At 58.6% G+C, this 19905-nt stretch overlaps 2 protein-coding genes across 5 annotated transcripts in view; one reads left to right on the forward strand and one right to left on the reverse strand.

The window, feature by feature from the left end:
• Window positions 1-19905, forward strand: part of TBC1D22A (TBC1 domain family member 22A) — a 260169-nt gene that overhangs the window by 144236 nt on the left and 96028 nt on the right. For all 3 annotated transcript variants that reach the window (XM_081595008.1, XM_081595010.1, XM_081595009.1), the window contains one exon: window positions 18590-18699. In XM_081595008.1, coding sequence (XP_081451134.1) covers window positions 18590-18699 — 110 coding nt within the window. The remainder of the gene's footprint in view (window positions 1-18589; window positions 18700-19905) is intronic.
• On the reverse strand, window positions 1405-8934 carry LOC145544878 (uncharacterized). Of its 2 annotated transcripts, none has more exons than XM_081588268.1 (2): window positions 3910-8934; window positions 1405-3640 (listed from the first exon to the last, which is right to left on the reverse strand). In XM_081588268.1, exons 1-2 carry the CDS (start codon window positions 5141-5143, stop codon window positions 3459-3461), a joined length of 1416 nt encoding a protein of 471 aa, XP_081444394.1. In that variant the 5' UTR covers window positions 5144-8934; the 3' UTR covers window positions 1405-3458. The 2 variants fall into 2 exon arrangements, with proteins under 2 accessions (XP_081444394.1, XP_081444393.1); XM_081588267.1 differs by having other exon boundaries at window positions 3855-8934.

A 19905-nucleotide genomic window follows, 5' to 3' on the forward strand; every position in this document is an offset into this window, starting at 1 on the left:
TGTCCAGGCTGGGGACAGTGTCCTCAGCGGCAGTGGCTGTGCCTGGAGGCCGGTGACAGTGGGGGCAGGAGCCGGGAGGCGTGGTGGTGGGGCCCCTTCTTGAACCTGCCCTCCAGGGGTGCTCGCAGCCTCCAGGGGGTTGTTGGCCCAGAGGCATCGGAACCTGGCCCGGGTCCTTCTGGTTTTCCTCGTGGCTGGCACCTGGCAGTTCACTGTCCTGTCCCCGGGCTGTGCCAGCCCTGGCCCCTGAGTCCCTTCTCGGCACGCTCCTGGTTCCCAGGTCCCCTGCAGCCAGCACTGTAATCCCGTTCATCCCTGGGTGCTGGTCCTCTGTCTTTCCGTGAGGGTGGGACCAGGGGCTGTCCGTGGGTAGGTGGAGGACCCCCTCCACCTTGGGTGACCTTCTTGTTGTTGGAGAGCCATTCTTTATGGACACTTTGAACTGTTCAGACGTGTTCTTTCAGAATTCCTCCTCCACCGCCCAGCCAGCCCCTGTCCACAGGGCCCCCGGCGAGGGTGAGGACCAGCCCCGCGTGGGCAGCTGGGCCCCCCAGTCTGCCAGGCACTTCTCTCTCTGAGTTCCCAGGTTGGCAGCAGGCTTGACCGCTCCTCAAGAGTGATGTCCCATCTTTGCTTTGTCTGAGGACGTACTGACCTTGGGGGAGTTTCTGGAAGCAAGGTCCTCACTCCTGGCTGCAGCTCCCCAGGCATCCGGGCTCCTTAACCGCGTGCCTCCCCTTAACCATGCTCATCCTCACCTGAGCTCGTGGGCGGTGGCATGTTGACTACACCCTGGCAGGCCTCGTGTGTGAGGTGCAGGGGAGCCCCTGATTAGAAATCTGTTTTCTTGGCATCTTTTCGATACTGGTGTTGAGGACCCTCAAGCCAACCTGCAGTGAGCAGGCCCCGTGGTCAGTACCAGGCACATACAGCTGCAGACCAGAGAATGGCTGGTCTCCAGCTAAGAGAACAGATTTCCTCAAAGCACAAAACAGAAACACTCACCCAGGACTCCGGGCACGGAGAGTCCAGTGGCACTCGTAGAGAACCACAGCGGAGCGATTACTACAGATCAGGCCGCTGAGGCTTTGCTCTGACAAACCCTCCTCCTCTCATTTTCTCTGCAAATACTGTTAGTTGGTTGGTATTGGGTCTTCTCTGTTCCAGGCAGCTTCAGCATTGTGTTGAGTCTCCTAACTGCCTTTGAGTAAGCAGACATTCATGATACCAATACATTAAAATAGTCTAACTTTTTAAAAACAAGTGAAGAATTTCAGAAAACGTAGGAATGGAGGTAAAGCATCATCTAAGTGTTTCTGAAGTTTTGCTCCCACGCTCAGTTGGTAAAGCGTCTGCCTGCAACGTGGAGCCCTGGGTTCAGTCCCTGGGTGGGGAAGATCCCCTGGAGAAGGAAATGGCAACCCACTCCAGGTTTCTCGCCTGGAGAATCTCACAGACAGAGGAGCCTGGTGGGCTGCAGTCCATGGGGTCGCAGAGGGTCAGACACGACTGAGTGTCACTTCACTTCAAGTTGAGTGATGGCTGTGGATTCACACTTGGCTTCCACCACAACCCGTGCACAAGGTCACCAGCGCCTGCAGACTGTAATGCGTTTCTGTGTGACTTTATTTCTGGGAACACTGGGCTTTTCCAGGGGCTTGGACATGTTTAGGCCACGTCCGGCACTTACGGGATGACTATATCTGAGGAACGTTGAGCTTTTCCAGGGGCTTGGACATGTTTAGGCCACACTCAGCACTTACGGGAGCAGCCTGGGTGGCGTGTTCTGTGTTCAGGAGACCAGCCGAGAGACCGCGACAGGTGGTCGTCACAGTGACCGTGTAGCTCCCCGTTTTCTGCACGGCTCGCAACGTTCCAGGCCCGCACCCCTAATTTTGCGTTTTGTAGTCCCAGCACTAACACGACAGAAAAGTGACTCCATTATCTCTTCGGGCAGCTGGGTTGATAGAGGCTGGGGAGAAGGTTAACACAGCCTCTCATTCAGTGACGTCTCCCCCACCTCCCCCGGACATGGGGGCCCGGGCCTTGGTCAGGGGCCTCCCACCGCAGCCCATGGACAGACTGAATCCTTATGAAGCCCAGGTACTAGACGGAGAGCAGACCCGGTGCTGTGATTACAGCGGTTACAGAGGAATCCGTGTGATTACAGAGGGACCCGTGTGCGCCTGCACAGGCCGCCAGCCCGCCAGTCTGGGGAGTGTATGTGTGTCTCTGTGTGTGTGTGTTTTGACAGATTCATCTGGGGTGTTGTGATTTGGGTTCCTTAGTTTCTTTGTGTTTCCTCGGGGCAACTGGGATCCTGCAGGTATGGTGAGCTGGGCCAGTTGGTTCCCGTCCCGAGTCTGCTGGGAGGCCTGGCCTTTGCCCCTGAGGGCTGCGCTTAGTAGGAGACCAGGGTTCTGAAATCCCAATCTGGAGACCCCACTCCTGGGGGTGAGAACCCACCTCCTCCCCACTCCTCAGGGCTGCGCTGATAACTCAGTGAATCCAAAATGGGCTTAAGGAGCAGCTGCGAAAAAGTGAACCCTCACCAGAATATAAAATAATGCAAATTAAACCTCATTTTACTGAGCTATTTGAGCCTTCCCAGAGGTGGAAAGAAGGAACCGCTGATGAAAGAGGGTGGGGCCACAGTCTCAGGTGTCCTGGCTATGGTGTAAATTCCAAACGCTTCTTCAAAATATTTTAGTAAGATTTGCCAGGAGTCCTGAAAACGTACTTACTGTTCACCTGCCAGTTTCATCTGAGATGCTTGTCATAAGCAAACGATTCTCAACAGGGATCAGACCCCTTGTGCAAGAAAAATGTCCACGGATGCGTTCCTGATAGTGGAGATGTGTTCAGATGACGTTGCAGCCCAGAGAAGCGAGGTGGTTAGGGAGCTGGCGGAGCACAGGCCTGGCCTGTTAACCCGCCTCCTGAAAGATGGCTTCAGAGGGCGTGGGGTAGAGTGGAGAACCCTCACCACCAATTGCAGCTTCCAGCAAGACGCATGTTCATATTTATAATGCAACCCTCGCCACAGGAAAAGCTGAGAGAAAACTCTGCGTAGAAAAAACTGGGGTGAACTGGAATGCTGGGAAACTCGGTGGCCTGGTTGCATTTGAGATGACAGCTGATTTGTGGCTAACTCGCCCTTTATTTAAGGGTTTGAGTTTGTCAGCTTTTCTTCTGTGACTGGGGAGTGAAGTGACGGGGGCTCGAACGTGCCCCTTGAGGACCCGTGTCCGCGTCGGCTTCTCCTCTTGGCCTCCAGGCATGCAGGGCGATGGCCGCGTGGTGGCTCGGGTGATTCTGGTGATGAGGTTGCCCACCCCCCCGGCCCAGGCTCTGCCCTGGACAGGCCGTGAGGCCCTCGGGCTGGTCTGGGGGCCCAGCAAGGCCGTCCCCACGCCCTCGTCCTCAGCCTGGGTGTGGGCTCAGAGGCAGGCATGGAGTCAGGCGTCTAGCTCCCTCGGTCCACCTGAGGGCTCTTGGGAGAAGCTTGCGGCTGCCCCTTCCCTCCCTGTGCTCTGGTCTTGGGTCTGGCAGGAGTTGGTGTGCTTCTGTAGGGTGTGGATGGTCCACCTGTGACGCGGGAGCGACGGGCTGAACGTGGGACACGGCGTGGACGGTCCACCTGTGACGCGGGAGCAGCGGGCTGAGCGTGGGACACGGCGTGGACGGTCCACCTGTGACGCGGGAGCAGCGGGCTGAGCGTGGGACACGGCGTGGACGGTCCACCTGTGACGCGGGAGCTGCGGGGGCCTGAGCGTGGGACACGGCGTGGACGGTCCACCTGTGACGCGGGAGCTGCGGGGGCCTGAGCGTGGGACACGGCGTGGACGGTCCACCTGTGACGCGGGAGCTGCGGGGGCCTGAGCGTGGGACACGGCGTGGACGGTCCACCTGTGACGCGGGAGCTGCGGGGGCCTGAGCGTGGGACACGGCGTGGACGGTCCACCTGTGACGCGGGAGCTGCGGGGGCCTGAGCGTGGGACACGGCGTGGACGGTCCACCTGTGACGCGGGAGCTGCGGGGGCCTGAGCGTGGGACACGGCGTGGACGGTCCACCTGTGACGCGGGAGCTGCGGGGGCCTGAGCGTGGGACACGGCGTGGACGGTCCACCTGTGACGCGGGAGCTGCGGGGGCCTGAGCGTGGGACACGGCGTGGACGGTCCACCTGTGACGCGGGAGCTGCGGGGGCCTGAGCGTGGGACACGGCGTGGACGGTCCACCTGTGACGCGGGAGCTGCGGGGGCCTGAGCGTGGGACACGGCGTGGACGGTCCACCTGTGACGCGGGAGCTGCGGGCTGAGCGTGGGACACGGCGTGGACGGTCCACCTGTGACGTGGGAGCTGCGGGCTGAGCGTGGGACACGGCGTGGACGGTCCACCTGTGACGCGGGAGCTGCGGGGGCCTGAGCGTGGGACACGGCGTGGACGGTCCACCTGTGACGCGGGAGCTGCGGGGGCCTGAGCGTGGGACACGGCGTGGACGGTCCACCTGTGACGCGGGAGCTGCGGGGGCCTGAGCGTGGGACACGGCGTGGACGGTCCACCTGTGACGCGGGAGCTGCGGGGGCCTGAGCGTGGGACACGGCGTGGACGGTCCACCTGTGACGCGGGAGCTGCGGGGGCCTGAGCGTGGGACACGGCGTGGACGGTCCACCTGTGACGCGGGAGCTGCGGGGGCCTGAGCGTGGGACACGGCGTGGACGGTCCACCTGTGACGCGGGAGCTGCGGGGGCCTGAGCGTGGGACACGGCGTGGACGGTCCACCTGTGACGCGGGAGCTGCGGGGGCCTGAGCGTGGGACACGGCGTGGACGGTCCACCTGTGACGCGGGAGCTGCGGGCTGAGCGTGGGACACGGCGTGGACGGTCCACCTGTGACGTGGGAGCTGCGGGCTGAGCGTGGGACACGGCGTGGACGGTCCACCTGTGACGCGGGAGCTGCGGGGGCCTGAGCGTGGGACACGGCGTGGACGGTCCACCTGTGACACGGGAGCTGCGGGGGCCTGAGCGTGGGACACGGCGTGGACGGTCCACTTGTGACACGGGAGCTGCAGGTTGAGTGTGGGGCATGGGGTGGACGGTCCACCTGTGACGCAGGAGCTGCGGGGGCCTGAGCGTGGGACATGGCGTGGATGGTTCACTTGTGATGCGGGAGCTGCAGGTTGAGTGTGGGGCATGGGGTGGACGGTCCACCTGTGACGTGGGAGCTGCGGGCTGAGTGTGGGACACGCCTTCCTGTGGTGTGGGGCGCTCCCCGCCACCCCATCAGTGGCCACCGTGGTTCTATGCTGGCCGTGCGGGAAGTCGGGGCTGCCAGCTGCAACACCCCTTCTGCGTCTGAATGCTTCTTCAGGCGGGATGGAGAATGAGTGTGCTGCTTGCAAAATAAATGCCTGTCATGAATTAGAAGTTTACCTGTGGGATTTTTCTGCAGTCAGGCCTTTTGAGGACCTTCTCGACACCCAGAGGCTGACTGTCCCCTCCCAGACTGTGGGGACCCAGAGCATTTGTTGGGCTGTGAGCCAGGAGGCCACCCGACCAGCAGGGAAGGAAGGGCCCTGTATTTTAAAGGAGGCCCCAGGGTTCTTGTCGACGGGAAATTTCCTCTTACGGACAAATTGGAGAGCCACACAGTGGATCCGCTTACTTGGAACAGACGTACGTTGCAAAAGTGGGGAGGAGCCCATTGAGCTTTTTTGTTGTTGTTGCTGTTCAGTCGCTCGGTCGTGTCCGACTCTTTGCGGCCCCGTGGACTGCAGCACTCCGGGCTTCCCTGTCCTTCACCGTCTCCCAGAGTTTGCTCAGACTCGTGTCTGTCGGGTGGGCTGCTGACTCTTGTAATGGGCTGGCACGGGAGGGCCTCCATCACCGGGCAAAGGTGCTCACGGTGTGACTTCCTGGAGAGCACGTCTGGGCTTTCACTGTGTCCTTAGCAGTCAAGTGGGACAGCACCGTGCTCATCCTGACCTGGGCCTGGGGGTGGCCCGCCTGTTCTCACGGGAGTTGGGGTGTCGAGGCCTGGGTGGGGAAGCCCAGCTCCTCCGGCAGACCCCAGCGTGGCAGGATAGAACCGCGGGCCCCACTCAGCCCTGCCTCCCGCCTGGGTGCTGCAGAGCTCCATGGGTGCTCGTGGCCTCTCACCCGCTGTGTCCGAACCTCTGCATCCTTCCCTTAGTAGGACTTCCGTACTGCGTGCTCCACGTGGGTCCCGAGTCTGTTTCTCTTTGCCTGTACCCTTGGTGGGTACTTGAAGCTTTGAAATGTTATCGTTTTATGTTTATTAAATTGGTCATGTTTATTTGAATTTATTAATAGCTAGCGCTACTGATCGTTTCTTTATGTTTGACTTTTTTGTAAAGTTTCCTTTTCAGGTATTTTCCTCATTTTCACCGGGCTCATGTATGTATTTTTCTTGCTGGCAAACAGTTCTTCGTAGCTTGTTTGATGTCTCTCCTTGGCCGGTACCGTGTTGCAGATGTTTATCCGGTTTGTTTTACTTTCTCAGTTTTTCGCTTACGACCATTTTATATTTGACTGTGGTGATCTAGACCGGGTTTCCCTTTTGTGCTGAGCTTTTCCCTGGGAGGGTCTTTCTCTGAGCTGAGAAGTCAGAATTCCATCATCATGCTGGGGGAAGCGCCTCTACACGCCCCTTCAGGGGCGACTTTCTGTCCCAGTGCCGCACCCCAAGCTTTCCCCCACCCGCTTCTGAGTGCTGTCTGCCCAGACCCTCAGGAACAAGGAGGGTCTCCTGTTGGTCAACTTGTCTTTCCTTCTGGCTGTATTAGTGTTGATTTGAGTGAGTAAGCATTTTGCTGATTGACTTAAAGACCCATTTATCCTTTGAGGAATTATTTTTGACTTAATTGGATAAAGGGAGTAAATCAATTGAGTGGATTGATTTGTGATCAGTTTGCCTTTATCAGATGATCTCGACTCCAGAAAGCTCATTCTCTATTTAAATGACAGCCGTCCACCTCGTGAAGGACGAGCCTGTCTACAGAATCGGCTTCTGCTTGGAGACGCGCCGTCAGAAAGGTCTTACCCCAAAGTCTTCCACTCCTTTCCTCGTTAGGGAGTAACAAGGGGCTCAAGCCCTTGAACACAGTGAGGAAGTGTGGGCGCGTTCGTCCCGAGAGCCTGACGAGCGGCCCAGGCACCAGCACGTCTCAGGTGAGCGGCCTGCGTTTCATGATCCGTGTGACCCCTGGGAAAGCCGTGTGCGCCCCGCTTCTGATTCTTGAGTGAGAGAGAGGGCAGGAGCCGAAGAGGGCCTGCTCTCCTGGGAGAGGCGGACCCCGGGGAGCTGTTTTCCTGACTGTGTGCCCGTGCTTCTCAAAGGCGAGGTCAGCACCTGCTGCTGTCTTTCAGGGTGCCTCCGGGTCAGAGGAGCTGGGCCTTCTGTTCAGGGCACCCTGGGCTTCTGTGAGAAGGAGGCCATTGGAGCAGGTTGCATGTGACCTCATTTGGAAGAACGCTTTCTTCATTGTGAATGAAGCCTCCTTCATTGACTTGTTTGCATTGCCATTTGTGGAAGCAAGTTATTGTTCGTTGTTCAGTCTCTTCAGTCGTGTCTGACTCTTTGCGCCCCCGTGGACTGCAGCGCGCCAGGCCTCCCTGTCCTTCACTGTCTCCCAGAGCTTGCTCAAACCCATGTCCATTGAGTCGGTGATGCCATCCAACCATCTCGTCCTCTCTCGTCCCCTTCTCCTCCTGCCCTCAATCTCTCCCAGCATTAGGGTCTTCTCCAATGAGCCGGCGCTTTGCATCAGGTGGCCAAAGTGTTGACGCTTAAATTCAGCAATAAGTTGGATATTTTCTTTAACCAGAGACTGCGGGGTAAATTCTTTTTTCGTTCCTCACAGAGCGTGCTGGCATAATGGCACCATGCTCTAGGTCGAGTTGTCGATGTAGTCCCTCCTCCCTCCTGGGCTGTCAGGTCTCTGGCAGCAGGCCATTCAGGCACTTGGCAGGTGGTCTGGGGGTGTCTGCTGTGTGTGAGTGGAGGGGGCACGGCCCTGCTCTCGGAGCTCTTGCGGCAGAGGGGGACACACACGTAGGTACAGCAGTGGAGGGGACGCAGCTGGTGACACGTGCTGGAGAAAGGTAGCCGGGCATTGCCATGACCCGGCCTGCCACTGTCCTCTGCAGGAGACGGCAGTGCCTGGCATTTCACAGCGTGAAGCTGACGTGGTCCCTGGCAGGGACTTTACTGATGGGGGTGTCGGTGGGGCCTAGACGCTCAGGTGGTGGTTGCGGCTCTCAGGCCCTGGTTGGGAGCGTCTCTCCTGCCCACAGCACTGTTCCTCCACCAGACCCCTGCTCCCCCCGCCCCGGGTGCGCCGACTCCAATGCACCGATGTCTCCACGGCCCCGCTTCCCACTAAGGAAGTCCAGCTCAGGGCCGGGCACCCTGGAGCCTCAGGGCCTCTGGCCCGGCCTGGCTGTGTGGACGTCCGCGCAGCTGCTGGGGTGTGCCCCCGCGCCCTCCCTCGCGTGGCCTTCTCTCCCGTGCCCCTGTGCCCTGCCCGCTGTCCTCCCAGGCCCAGGCCAGATGCCACATCGCCCCCGCCCGCATCCCCCTGAGGGCCCTCTGAGCCCCGTCCCTGCTCACTCTCTGCTCAGCAGTTTTTGTTCGCAAACACGGCCGTGTGCAGCGCACCCCCCAGAGATGAATCAGATCAATGAAGGAGATTGGTAAGCAGAACGAATGAATCAGTGAGTCAGTGGATGAACGTGTGCCTGGTCCCCCTTCCTCCAGGCTCTGCACGTGGTTCCTCTTTACCTTTTTCCCATCCCCACATTTTCTTGCTCAAACAAGTGCTCAATACAAGTTAAGAGAATCAATCAGTATTTGAACCAATGGCAATTCTATTACCAAAACCTCTACTCACAGCGTTATGGGAAAAAAAAAAAATCAAAGAGCCCATCAAGCCAAAAGAATGCTGTGAGATTAAACATTGTTCCTTTTATCAAAACAACATTATAAAAACAGGAGAAACCCAGGATACCGAAGGTTCCCTTCACGCCCGATCTCAGCCCGCACACCAGCCCGTCCTTTCCCCAAGTGTCCCCAGAGGCCTTGCCCCTGGGGTCGGATACCGCGTTCTTCTAGGAAGAGACCTGCGGCTGCCTGCCCCCCTGCCCGGTGTTCTGTCCCCCAGAGCCGTGCCTTCTGCTGGGGCTACAGCTCTGCGAGGCTGGAGACCGTGACGGGGGTGTGCAGGGGGGAGACCGTGACGGGGGTGTGCAGGGGTGGAGACCGTGACGGGGGTGTGCAGGGGGGAGACCGTGACGGGGGTGTGCGGGGGGAGACCGTGACGGGGGTGTGCAGGGGGTGAGACCCGTGACGGGGGTGTGCAGGGGGTGAGACCCGTGACGGGGGTGTGCAGTGGGGAGACCGTGACGGGGGTGTGCAGGGGGGGAGACCGTGATGGGGGTGTGCAGGGGGTGAGACCCGTGACGGGGAGACCGTGACGGGGGTGTGCAGGGGGGAGACCGTGACGGGGGTGTGCAGGGGTGGAGACCGTGACGGGGGTGTGCAGGGGGGAGACCGTGACGGGGGTGTGCAGTGGGGAGACCGTGACGGGGAGACCGTGACGGGGGTGTGCAGGGGCGGAGACCGTGACGGGGGTGTGCAGGGGGGAGACCGTGATGGGGGGGTGCAGGGGTGCGACGGGATGGGTGTGTGCAGGGGTGGAGACCGTGACGGGGGTGTGCAGGGGGGAGACCGTGACGGGGGTGTGCAGGGGCGGAGACCGTGACGGGGGTGTGCAGGGGGGAGACCGTGACGGGGGTGTGCAGGGGCGGAGACCGTGACGGGGGTGTGCAGGGGGGAGACCGTGACGGGGGTGTGCAGCGGGGAGACCGTGACGGGGGTGTGCAGGAGGTGAGACCCGTGACGGGGGTGTGCAGCGGGGAGACCGTGACGGGGGTGTGCAGCGGGGAGACCGTGACGGGGGTGTGCAGGGGGGAGACCGTGACGGGGAGACCGTGACGGGGGTGTGCAGGGGCGGAGACCGTGACGGGGGTATGCAGGGGGGAGACCATGATGGGGGGGTGTGCAGGGGCGCGACGGGATGGGTGTGTGCAGGGGTGGAGACCGTGACGGGGGTGTGCAGGGGGGAGACCGTGACAGGGGTGTGCAGTGGGGAGACCGTGATGGGGGTGTGCAGGGGGGAGACCGTGACGGGGGTGTGCAGGGGCGGAGACCGTGACGGGGGTGTGCAGGGGGGAGACTGTGATTGGGGGGTGTGCAGGGGGGAGACTGTGATTGGGGGGTGTGCAGGGGCGGAGACTATGATGGGGAGTATGCAGGGGTGGAGACCATGACGGGGGGTGTGCAGGGGTATGAGGGGACAGGAACAGAGCCCCGCTGGTGGTGAGAAGCGGATCCTTGTCATCAAGGTCCCTCTCAGGGCCAGGAGGTGGACAGTTGGACGTGGCCGAATGGTGCCGGCCTGCCGGACCCCGAAGGAGCTCGTCATCCTTGTTTTGCCTTTAACCAGTGGTCCTTGTCTGCCCATGGCGACGGCCTGTGATTTGTATAACCTTGAGATGCTTTTATATTACTTATGTTAGAATTAAAAATTCCTACTGCTCAGCCAGTCTGATCATCACGTTCATCAGTTGTGCCGGGCCAAACAGTTTTCGTGAATTTATGGTCTTGAGTTGAGACACCTCTTTCACCAAAGCAGGACTTTTCCCCTACGTTGGAGCCCAAACCTATGTAATTAAGTGCCGGAGACTCCATCACCAGAGTGTCAGCGTTTCAAATTTAAACCTCCCAAGTCGAGGGATGCGGAAGATTAGACCACAGAGCGGCTCCAGCTTGCTGGTAAAGAAGGGGGTGTTTCTGATCGCCAGTTAGGCTCCCAATTACGCGAAGAGGCTCATCGCAGGCAGGGCTCGAGCGTGGTGGGTGATGGCCGAGGTCATAACGACCGCGTTGGTCCCTTTCCTGCCCTCCCTGGTCTCCAGCAGGGCCAGCTTGCCTCCTGAAGCTTGTGGTGCTGGAGGCTGCCCTCCAGCCTGCGTGGGTGGTCCGTGTCCTGGGATCCGCGAGCGTCTGGGCGGTGTTTAAATGTGAGCCATTTCCCTTTTTGGTTGGCCAGCCACCCTGTTGAGTTTACCTCCGTGGGGAAGCCCGCTGTGAGAGCTCCCTGGTCCCCACCCCCGTGAGTGAGGCTCCAGCCTGTGTCCCCAGCCTTGCCCACGCCGGGGTTTCCTGGGGGCAGAGGGAGGCCATGGGGGTCCCGCCCAGGAGGTCGCAGCTCGGTGAGCTTCCGCGGGGACCGGCTCTCTTGCCGTCCAGTGGAGGAGAGGACGGGGCTGTTGTTCTTCTGCAGGAAGTCCTGCCTCTCACGAGTTGTTGCCGTGCCAGGAGGTTAGTGACCAGGGCGCTTCCCTCCTCTCCGCCTGGAGTCAGAGACCCCGGTGCCCTCGCCTGGCCCAGCGCAGCCACGATGCCCAGTGGATGAGCCCCGACTCCGGCTCTGCCCCACCTGGCACCTTCCCTGCCCGCAAGCCCCGCGTCTGCTGGGTGGGGGTGTTCTCCCCAGCGGGCGTCTTCCCGTGAGACCGACCCTGGCACAGAAGACATGCTGTGGACACACAGGAGAAACCCTCCGTCCGCCTGTCTGTCCTTCTGTCTGTCGGTGGTGGTGGCTGTCATGGCGGTTTCCTCGTCATGGTGCCCCAGGACTGCGAGCTCATCGCCCTGCCTGCTCTTTTTCCGCTCACCTTCTCTTTCTTCTGGACACAGGAATGTGCACAGGAGAGCCCTGCTCTTTATTCACCTGAGACGGATGTTTGGATGTTTCAAAGCAGCCCTTATATCCCTGTGTGGTTTTCTCCTTACGAGGCTCCGTCTCTTCCATTTTCTAATCACTTCCTGTGTCTGGCAGAGGATGGCTGGCACCCCCGCCCCCCAAAAAAACCCAGCGGATCTCCTCACCCTAATCCTTCTGACCCCCAAACACCCCAGAAGCCTCTCACGATTTGCAAGGGCAGTACCACCACCGTGGGGAACTTTTGCTCCAGGGCTGTTTGTCTGTGGAAAAGACAGACTTTTAGTTAAACTCGCCCAGTGGCTTAAACAGCATCCCCCCCCCCATTGCTAAATAACTGCTTTGTGAAATTGGATGCTTTCTTCTTACTCTGTACCTTTCCGTAGAAGACAGAGGGCGATGGTTTCCTGCCCCACCAGCCACACGCGGGGCCGCCCGGGTTCTCTGCGGCGCCGTCTGAGCTGTGTTCTCATGTCGTGTCTGACGTGCAGTTCTGGAGTTTTCCATATAAATGGAGCTGTTGATAAAGAGTGGGGTGGTTTTTCAAATTGCTTTTTAAACAATCATACAGCAAGACAGCGTTTTCAAAGAATTTATGCAAACCATCCCCTAAAGCTTTTCTGTGATCTAAGGAGGCAAGTGAGATTATTTTTAATTAAGTGTCTGCTTTACTGTTCTGCCCCTTTGTGTTCACTTGTGGTCTGCTTGGGACTGTGGGTCTTCTGCCTGGGACTCTGGCGGTCAGCACCTTTGCCGCCTCCCTGGGGTTAGCCTGTGCCCTTGTCCCCCGGCACTCTGAGGGCCCCGTGGGGTTAGAGATCTTTCCCCCGCTTGCTGTCCCCGGGGTGCAGGCCCGGCCCCGAAGCAACCTGTGCGGACAAGCTGGGGAGGAGGGCTGGGTGCAGCTTCGAGACCGTGTTGCTCACGCCAGCGTTAATGTCCATTTGTGAGTAAAAGATAAAAGTAAGATGTGGCATCTAGTCTGGGTTTTGATGAGTCAGTCTGGCTTACATTCTGTCATTTTAAGTGGTGTGTTTGTCATAAACACTGTTTTGTGGAGTCCAGCGTGGCGCTGAGCGTTCTGGCTCCCGGGGCTGTGGGTGGGGTCTGCCCTGCCTGGAGACGGGGAGGCTGTGTGGGGGCCCCAGGCCCCTCACTGCCCTCGCCTACAGCATCTTCACAGGTTGGGTCAGGATGTTCACACAGCTCAGGTCCCGAGGTAGCACCCGGAGCCGCTGCTCGGACATACCTGCTACCGTGTAGCTATGCAGGCCGCACGTCCGTCTGCTGATGGTCGGGTCTGTCTGCTCTCCTGTTCCCGTGAGTTTATCAGCGTCTCCCTTTGGGTCCTGTTTCTTCCCCTGAACCTGGGCCGGCGGCCGGGTTGCCTCACCTCTGTGTCCCCTCTCTTTGGCCTCAGCCTCTGCCGTCACCGAGTCCTGCTGACCTGAGGCACAGACCCCTTGCCCCCTGCCCCACCGCCCCGCGGACCGTAAGGGCAGCGGGCAAGCTCTGGGGGCAGGTGTGCACCCTGGGGGTCAGGGGTCTTGCCCCCGCGAGCTGGCGCCCGCCCCGCGGTGTGGACTCGCTGAGGGGTCAGTACGCGGCCTCCGTCAGACAGAGCCTTGCTGCGCCTGCTTTTCTGCCGGTGTCTGGTCCAGCCCTGCCCCCTGGTACCGCCGGCGGTCTGTCACCTGTGCCCCACCGTGTTTCCCGCTCTGTCCCTCGAGGCTGACTGCAGTCACAGCCCGCGGCTTCTGGAAGGTTCTGCGCTGTTTCCAGTGCTCCCCCGTGCGGGGGGCGCCTTCTCTGGTGGGAGAGTGTTTATCTCATTCTGACAATAGGGGTCATTCCGATTCTCTCGACCTGTGGAAGATGGATTGGCGTGGGGGCTGTCTGAGTTAAGTGCCAGTACTTCGTTACGTCGGAGACGAACAAATGGCCTGTTGGGGGGAGTGACACCTGGAATAGGCTGCTGACATTTCCTGGGGTCAAATAATAAGCCCGCTAAACAGACCAAGAAAAATCGCTGCGGCTCGCGTCTGCCTCCCGCAGGCACCCCCTCCCTGCCGTCCTGGCCTGGGGCGGCCCGGCCTCCTCTGTGACCCGGGAGAGGGGCTGAGGCCCTGTACCTGAGGCAGCAGCTCGGTGCCCTGAAGACCCTCGAAAGCGAGGATGTGGAGGAAAGACACTCCCGAGGAGCCCTTGGGCTGCTGTGGACTCGGTGCCTTGAGATTGGAAAGTGGTCGGATCTGCTCTGGTTTACGAGAAGCTGGGTCGATCCTGCCAGAGCCGTTTTCCCAGCACAGAAGTCTGAGCCCCAAGGAGGCTGCTTGCACTGCTGTCTGTGAACTGCATCTTGGAGCAGGAAGGGTGTCGTGCTGGGTGGGACCCGGTGCCCGTGGCCCTGACAGTGCAGTGCAGGGAGCCCTGGGGGGACGTGGCTTCCCGCCTGTAAACCGGCGGAGGCGACATATGCGCAGAGTCAGGCGGGCTCCGTCCCCAGGGGGCTCGGGGCCTGTGGGAGCCCGGGCCTCCTGGACAGAGTTCCCAGGCCACCCGCTTAGCTGGGCTGGCCCGGGGGCAGAGCAAGGCCCACAGCCCCCGGCAGGCAGGTTCACAGGCACCCTTGGGCTGAGGGGGAACCCAGAGCTGGCCTCGAAGCACGCTTCACCCCAATCCCGCATCAGAGGGGAGGGCAGGCCGCGTGGGTCTGCCCACCAGGGCCTGGCTGTGAACAGACAGCCCTCCCCATCGGCCGGTTCCCAGTTTTTAAGTCGTTTCCCCCTTTAATCTGCCAGCTCCTTGCGGGCATTGGTTCTTCCTCATCTCTGCGCCCAAGGGTCTGGAGTGTAGGGGCGCAGGGAGTGACCACCGAGGAGGGATAGACGTGGCGTGGCCCGTCCATGCGGTGGGAGGGCATTCTGCCGCAGAAAGGAGGGAAGACTCGGTCACTCCTGGAAGCCTCATGTGCAGTGAGGACAACCAGACAGGATGGGCCGCGTGGCCGGTGCTTCCCCTGACCTGAGGTGGCCACACAGGCGCATCCGTGGGTGGGATGCAGCTGGGGCCCCGGGGCTCAAGATGTGTTTTGGGGGTGATGAAAACGTTCTGGAATTAGATAGTGGCGACGGCGACCTAATCCATGAAGGTCCTAAGACCCACTGAATTGTACACTCGACTTGAATTCAGTTCAGTTCAGTCGCTCAGTCGTGTCTGACTCTTTGCAACCCCATGAACCTCAGCACACCAGGCCTCCTTGTCCATCACCAACTCCTGGAGTTTACTCAAACTCATGTCCATTGAGTCTGACCATCTCATCCTCTGTCGTCCCCTTCTCCCGCCTTCAATCTTACCCAGCATCAGGGTCTTTTCAAATGAGTCAGCTCTTTGCATCAGGTGGCCAACATATTGGAGTTCAGCTTCAACATCAGTCCTTCCAATGAACACCCAGGACTGATCTCCATTAGGATGGACTGGTTGGATCTTCTTGCAGTCCAAGGGACTCTCAAGAGTCTTCTCCAACACCACAGGTCAAAAGCATCAATTCTTCGGCACTCAGCTTTCTTCACAGTCCAACTCTCACATCCAGACATGACTACTGGAAAAACCATAGCCTTGACTAGATGGATCTTTGTTGACAAAGTAATGTCTCTGCTTTTTAATATGCTGCCTAGGTTGGTCATAACTTTCCTTCCAAGGAGTTAAGTGTCTTAATTTCATGGCTGCAATCACCATCTGCAGTGATTTTGGAGCCCAAAAACATAAAGTCTGACACTGTTTCCACTGTTTGCCCATCTATTTGCCATGAAGTGATGGGACCAGATGCCATAATCTTAGTTTTCTGAATGTTGAGCTTTAAGCCAACTTTTACACTCTGCTCTTTCACTTTCATCAAGAGGCTCTTTAGTTCTTCTTCACTTTCTGCCGTAAGGGTGGTGTCATTTGCGTATCTGAGGTTATTGATATTTCTCCCGGCAATCTTGATTCCAGCTTGTGCTTCATCCAGCCCAGCATTTCTCATGATGTACTCTGCATATAAGTTAAATAAGCAGGGTGACAATATACAGCCTTGACGTACTCCTTTTCCTATTTGGAACCAGTCTGTTGTTCCATGTCCAGTTCTAACTGTTGCTTCCTGACCTGCATACAGGTTTCTCAGGAGGCAGGTCAGGTGGTCTGGTATTCCCATCTCTTTCAGAATTTTCCACAGTTTATTGTGATCCACACAGTCAAAGGCTTTGGCATAGTCAATAAAGCAGAAATAGATGTTTTTCTGGAACTCTCTTGCTTTTTCGATGATCCAGTGGATGTTTGCAATTCGATCTCTGGTTCCTCTGCCTTTTCTAAAACCAGCTTGACCATCTGGAAGTTCACAGTTCACGTATTGCTAAAGCCTGGCTTGGAGAATTTTGAGCATTACTTTACTAGCATGTGAGATGAGTGCAATTGTGCGGTAGTTTGAGCATTCTTTGGCATTGCCTTTCTTAGGGATTGGAATAAAAACTGACTTTCCAGTCCTGTGGCCACTGCTGAGTTTTCCAAATTTGCTGGCATATTGAGTGCAGCACTTTCACAACATCATCTTTTAGGATTTGAAATAGCTCAACTGGAATTCCATCACCTCCACTAGCTTTGTTCGTAGTGATGCTTTCTAAGGCCCACTTGACTTTGCACTCCAGGATGTCTGGCTCTAGGTTTATATCTCAATAAAAGAACACTGCAAACCAAACCAACAAAGGCTTGTTGACTGAGGGAAGGAGCAGGGGAAGGAGCAGGGGAAGGAGCAGGGGAAGGAGCAGGGGAAGGAGCGGGGGAAGGAGCGGGGGAAGGAGCGGGGGAAGGAGGGGAAGGAGCAGGGGAAGGAGCAGGGGAAGGAGCAGGGGAAGGAGGGGAAGGAGCAGGGGAAGGAGCGGGGGAAGGAGCGGGGGAAGGAGCGGGGGAAGGAGCGGGGGAAGGAGCAGGGGAAGGAGCAGGGGAAGGAGCAGGGGAAGGAGCAGGGGAAGGAGGGGAAGGAGCAGGGGAAGGAGCAGGGGAAGGAGCAGGGGAAGGAGGGGAAGGAGCAGGGGAAGGAGCAGGGGAAGGAGCAGGGGAAGGAGCAGGGGAAGGAGGGGAAGGAGCAGGGGAAGGAGCAGGGGAAGGAGCAGGGGGAGCAGGGGAAGGAGCAGGGGGAGCAGGGGAAGGAGCAGGGGAAGGAGCAGGGGAAGGAGCAGGGGAAGGAGGGGAAGGAGCAGGGGAAGGAGCAGGGGAAGGAGCAGGGGAAGGAGGGGAAGGAGCAGGGGAAGGAGCAGGGGAAGGAGCAGGGGAAGGAGGGGAAGGAGCAGGGGAAGGAGCAGGGGAAGGAGCAGGGGAAGGAGCAGGGGGAGCAGGGGAAGGAGCAGGGGAAGGAGGGGAAGGAGCAGGGGAAGGAGGGGAGAGTGCTGCTTCCCTTGGTCGCCAGAAGGACACACGTGCTCCCAGGGAGCTGCAGGGACTTGGAGCCAGAGCTGCTGTGTGGTGTACACGGCCATGAGGCTGTGCCCCGAGGGGCGTGTGTGTGTCAGGGCCGTGGCTGCCTGTCTGGGCTCCCGAGGCCCAGCCGGTGGGCTCTCCTGTGGAACGCTGGCCTGGAAACGCCTGCCCTGTTTTTACTTTATTTCTTCTGTGAACAGAGAACAGAGCGGGAGGTTGTCCACGACGGCTCCCCTAGCCTCGCACGTGGTAGGAGTCCGGCCATGTCAGGCTGCGAGGCATGCCTGAGTGCGGAGGCCTGGCCAAGGCTTGGGGACAGACAACGGGTCCGCGCTGTGACCCTGCCCATTTCCAGGCAGCTCCTGGGCTGGCTGGTTGCTTCTCTGCAGCCCATTTTCCCATGGGTGCAATGGTGGCCATAACAGAGTCAGTGCATTTAAAACACGACAGAGTGCCTGGCATATATAATATCACTCGGTACATGTTAGCAGTTATCATTACTATAATTATTGTCATTTTTACCCACCTAAAACTTTCTAAATATATTCCAGGCTGAAATGTTTCTTTTCTTAAAGAACATTTTCATTGCAAAGATGTCATGCACATTTGCAAAATACAACAAAAGTAAATAAAATTTTAGAAATAGGAGACAAAATTTTTTAAACATTTATGAGTGTTATGCTGGATGATAGCAGTTTTTCTAAGGATCTAAAATCAGTTTCTTCAAATGTCTGATAAGCCATTCCAATGAGGCATCTGTTTTGCATTTCGAAACTTTTAAGTTATGTTTTCTCATTAGATTTTTGTACTTGAAGGAAGAAATTACTTAGAGTGCCATTGCCTGTTCTTCCTTTCAAACACATCTGTGTTTTTGCTATCTTGGTGTTTGCTCACAGTGTAGCAGTATTTATCCAGTGTGGTTTTGGGACGTCTTACCTTGGAAGCAGGGTTTTTAGAGGGCTTATTAGTGAGTGAATTTGTGAATACATTAGAAGCAGAATTTTTAAAAAATCTTATGGAAAAACTCCGATGTCAGTTAGAAATAAATAATATATTTTAGGTCCCCTCTTCTTAGGATGTGAAATGCCCAAGAAGCAATGATTTACAATATATTAATTATTTTAATTAATTGGAGAGGATTCAGAATATTAATTATCTGCAACTAATTAGGTATTAAAATTGAGGCCCGTTAAGTGATGAGGTGGAATCCAAGTCGTCCAGTTAGAGCGAGAGAAGTGGGAGGGAGGGGGGCCCTGGGGGGCGGCGTTCCTGTGAGCGGTGCGCACATCCTCCTGAGATCTGATGGCACCCTGTCTCCCCCCTCCCCGCAGACAGCGAGGACGCAGACTCGGCCGACATCTCCCAGCTGCCCGAGGACACGCTGCGCAACGTGGAGGCCGACACATACTGGTGCATGAGCCGGCTGCTGGATGGCATCCAGGTGAGCCCCGCCCAGGTCCTGCCACCGCCACGGCCGCGCGAGCCTTCTGAAGCCCCGACTCTGCTGCTGGGCATGTGTGTGTGTGTCTGGGGGTGCACACGTGCCCCTGGAGCCTGTGGGGGGCACAGTGCAGGCCCAGAGGGACCAGGCCCCCCGGCAGAGTGCGTGGTGGGCACAGTACAGGCTCGGAGAGACCCCTCCCCTGCAGAGTCCGATCCCCACTAGGCCCCCCTCCCGGCTCTGCTGCAGCCGGTGACTGTGTGGTCCTGCCCGTAGGGCAGGCCGTAATGGCAAGCCGTTCACTGTCCGTGGAACTGAGTGCAGAGGAAACTGCCCCTAAAGGGCATCGGGTTTAGAGTGACATGGGGCGTGTGGGTGGCCGGCCCCACTGCCCTGCCGTCCTCCACTCAGGGACCCGGGTGCTCCAGGACATGGCGCTGGGTCCCAGAGGGAGCTGAGAGCCAGCCAGTGTCCTGCTCCCGTGGGCGGGGCCCCTGTGGGTGGGGTCTGCTAGACCCGCTCTCAGCTGGACCACTGGCTGGGGTTTTCCTGGAAGAGCCAGTCCCCCAGGGCCTGGCGGTTGGAAGGAATCATCCGCCCCTACGTGTCAGCGGGGCAGCTCTTCCACGGGTGCCTGGGGAGGACACAGTTGGCAGGTCAGGGGCAGAAGGCGGCTGGGGCCTCGTGTGCGGCAGGAGGTGGCCGAGGAAGCTGGCTGGCCCTCCAGCCAGCTGCAGGCCCCGTTTGGCTCAGCCAGTGCCCGCACAGCCTTCTCAGATGCTCCGCTGGTGCCTGGTGCTGCGCCCACTGTGGGGGTGAAGGGGGGTGTGTGAGCACCGTGTTACCCGGCATAACAGCGCTCCGGGGACATGCACGGGGAGGCAGAGTGGGACCAGGGGGGGAGCCTGGGGCAGAGCTTTGATCTGAGGCTCGTTCTGGTCACTCACTCGGGGCCGGTCTGCTTCAGAGATAGCTGCCCCAGGCCGGAGGCTGTGCAGGGGCTTGGGTTCCGCCAGGACCCCTTTGTCTCAGGCAAAGAGGGGTCCTTCCACCGGAAGCGAGAGGGCAGGGCGTGCCGATGCGCTTGTCACCAGCGTCCCCCACAAGCCTCGGCTTTTCCAGAGCTGTTGTCATAACAAGTGTTCTGACGCCACCGGCTGGAGAGGTCTCAGCTCAGCTGCTTGATTCGAAGTGGTCCAAGTGAGG

Source organism: Giraffa tippelskirchi, chromosome 4 (genome assembly GCF_054371585.1).
Source record: "Giraffa tippelskirchi isolate mGirTip1 chromosome 4, T2T-mGirTip1v1.2.pri, whole genome shotgun sequence".
In the NCBI taxonomy this organism is placed as follows: domain Eukaryota; kingdom Metazoa; phylum Chordata; class Mammalia; order Artiodactyla; family Giraffidae; genus Giraffa; species Giraffa tippelskirchi.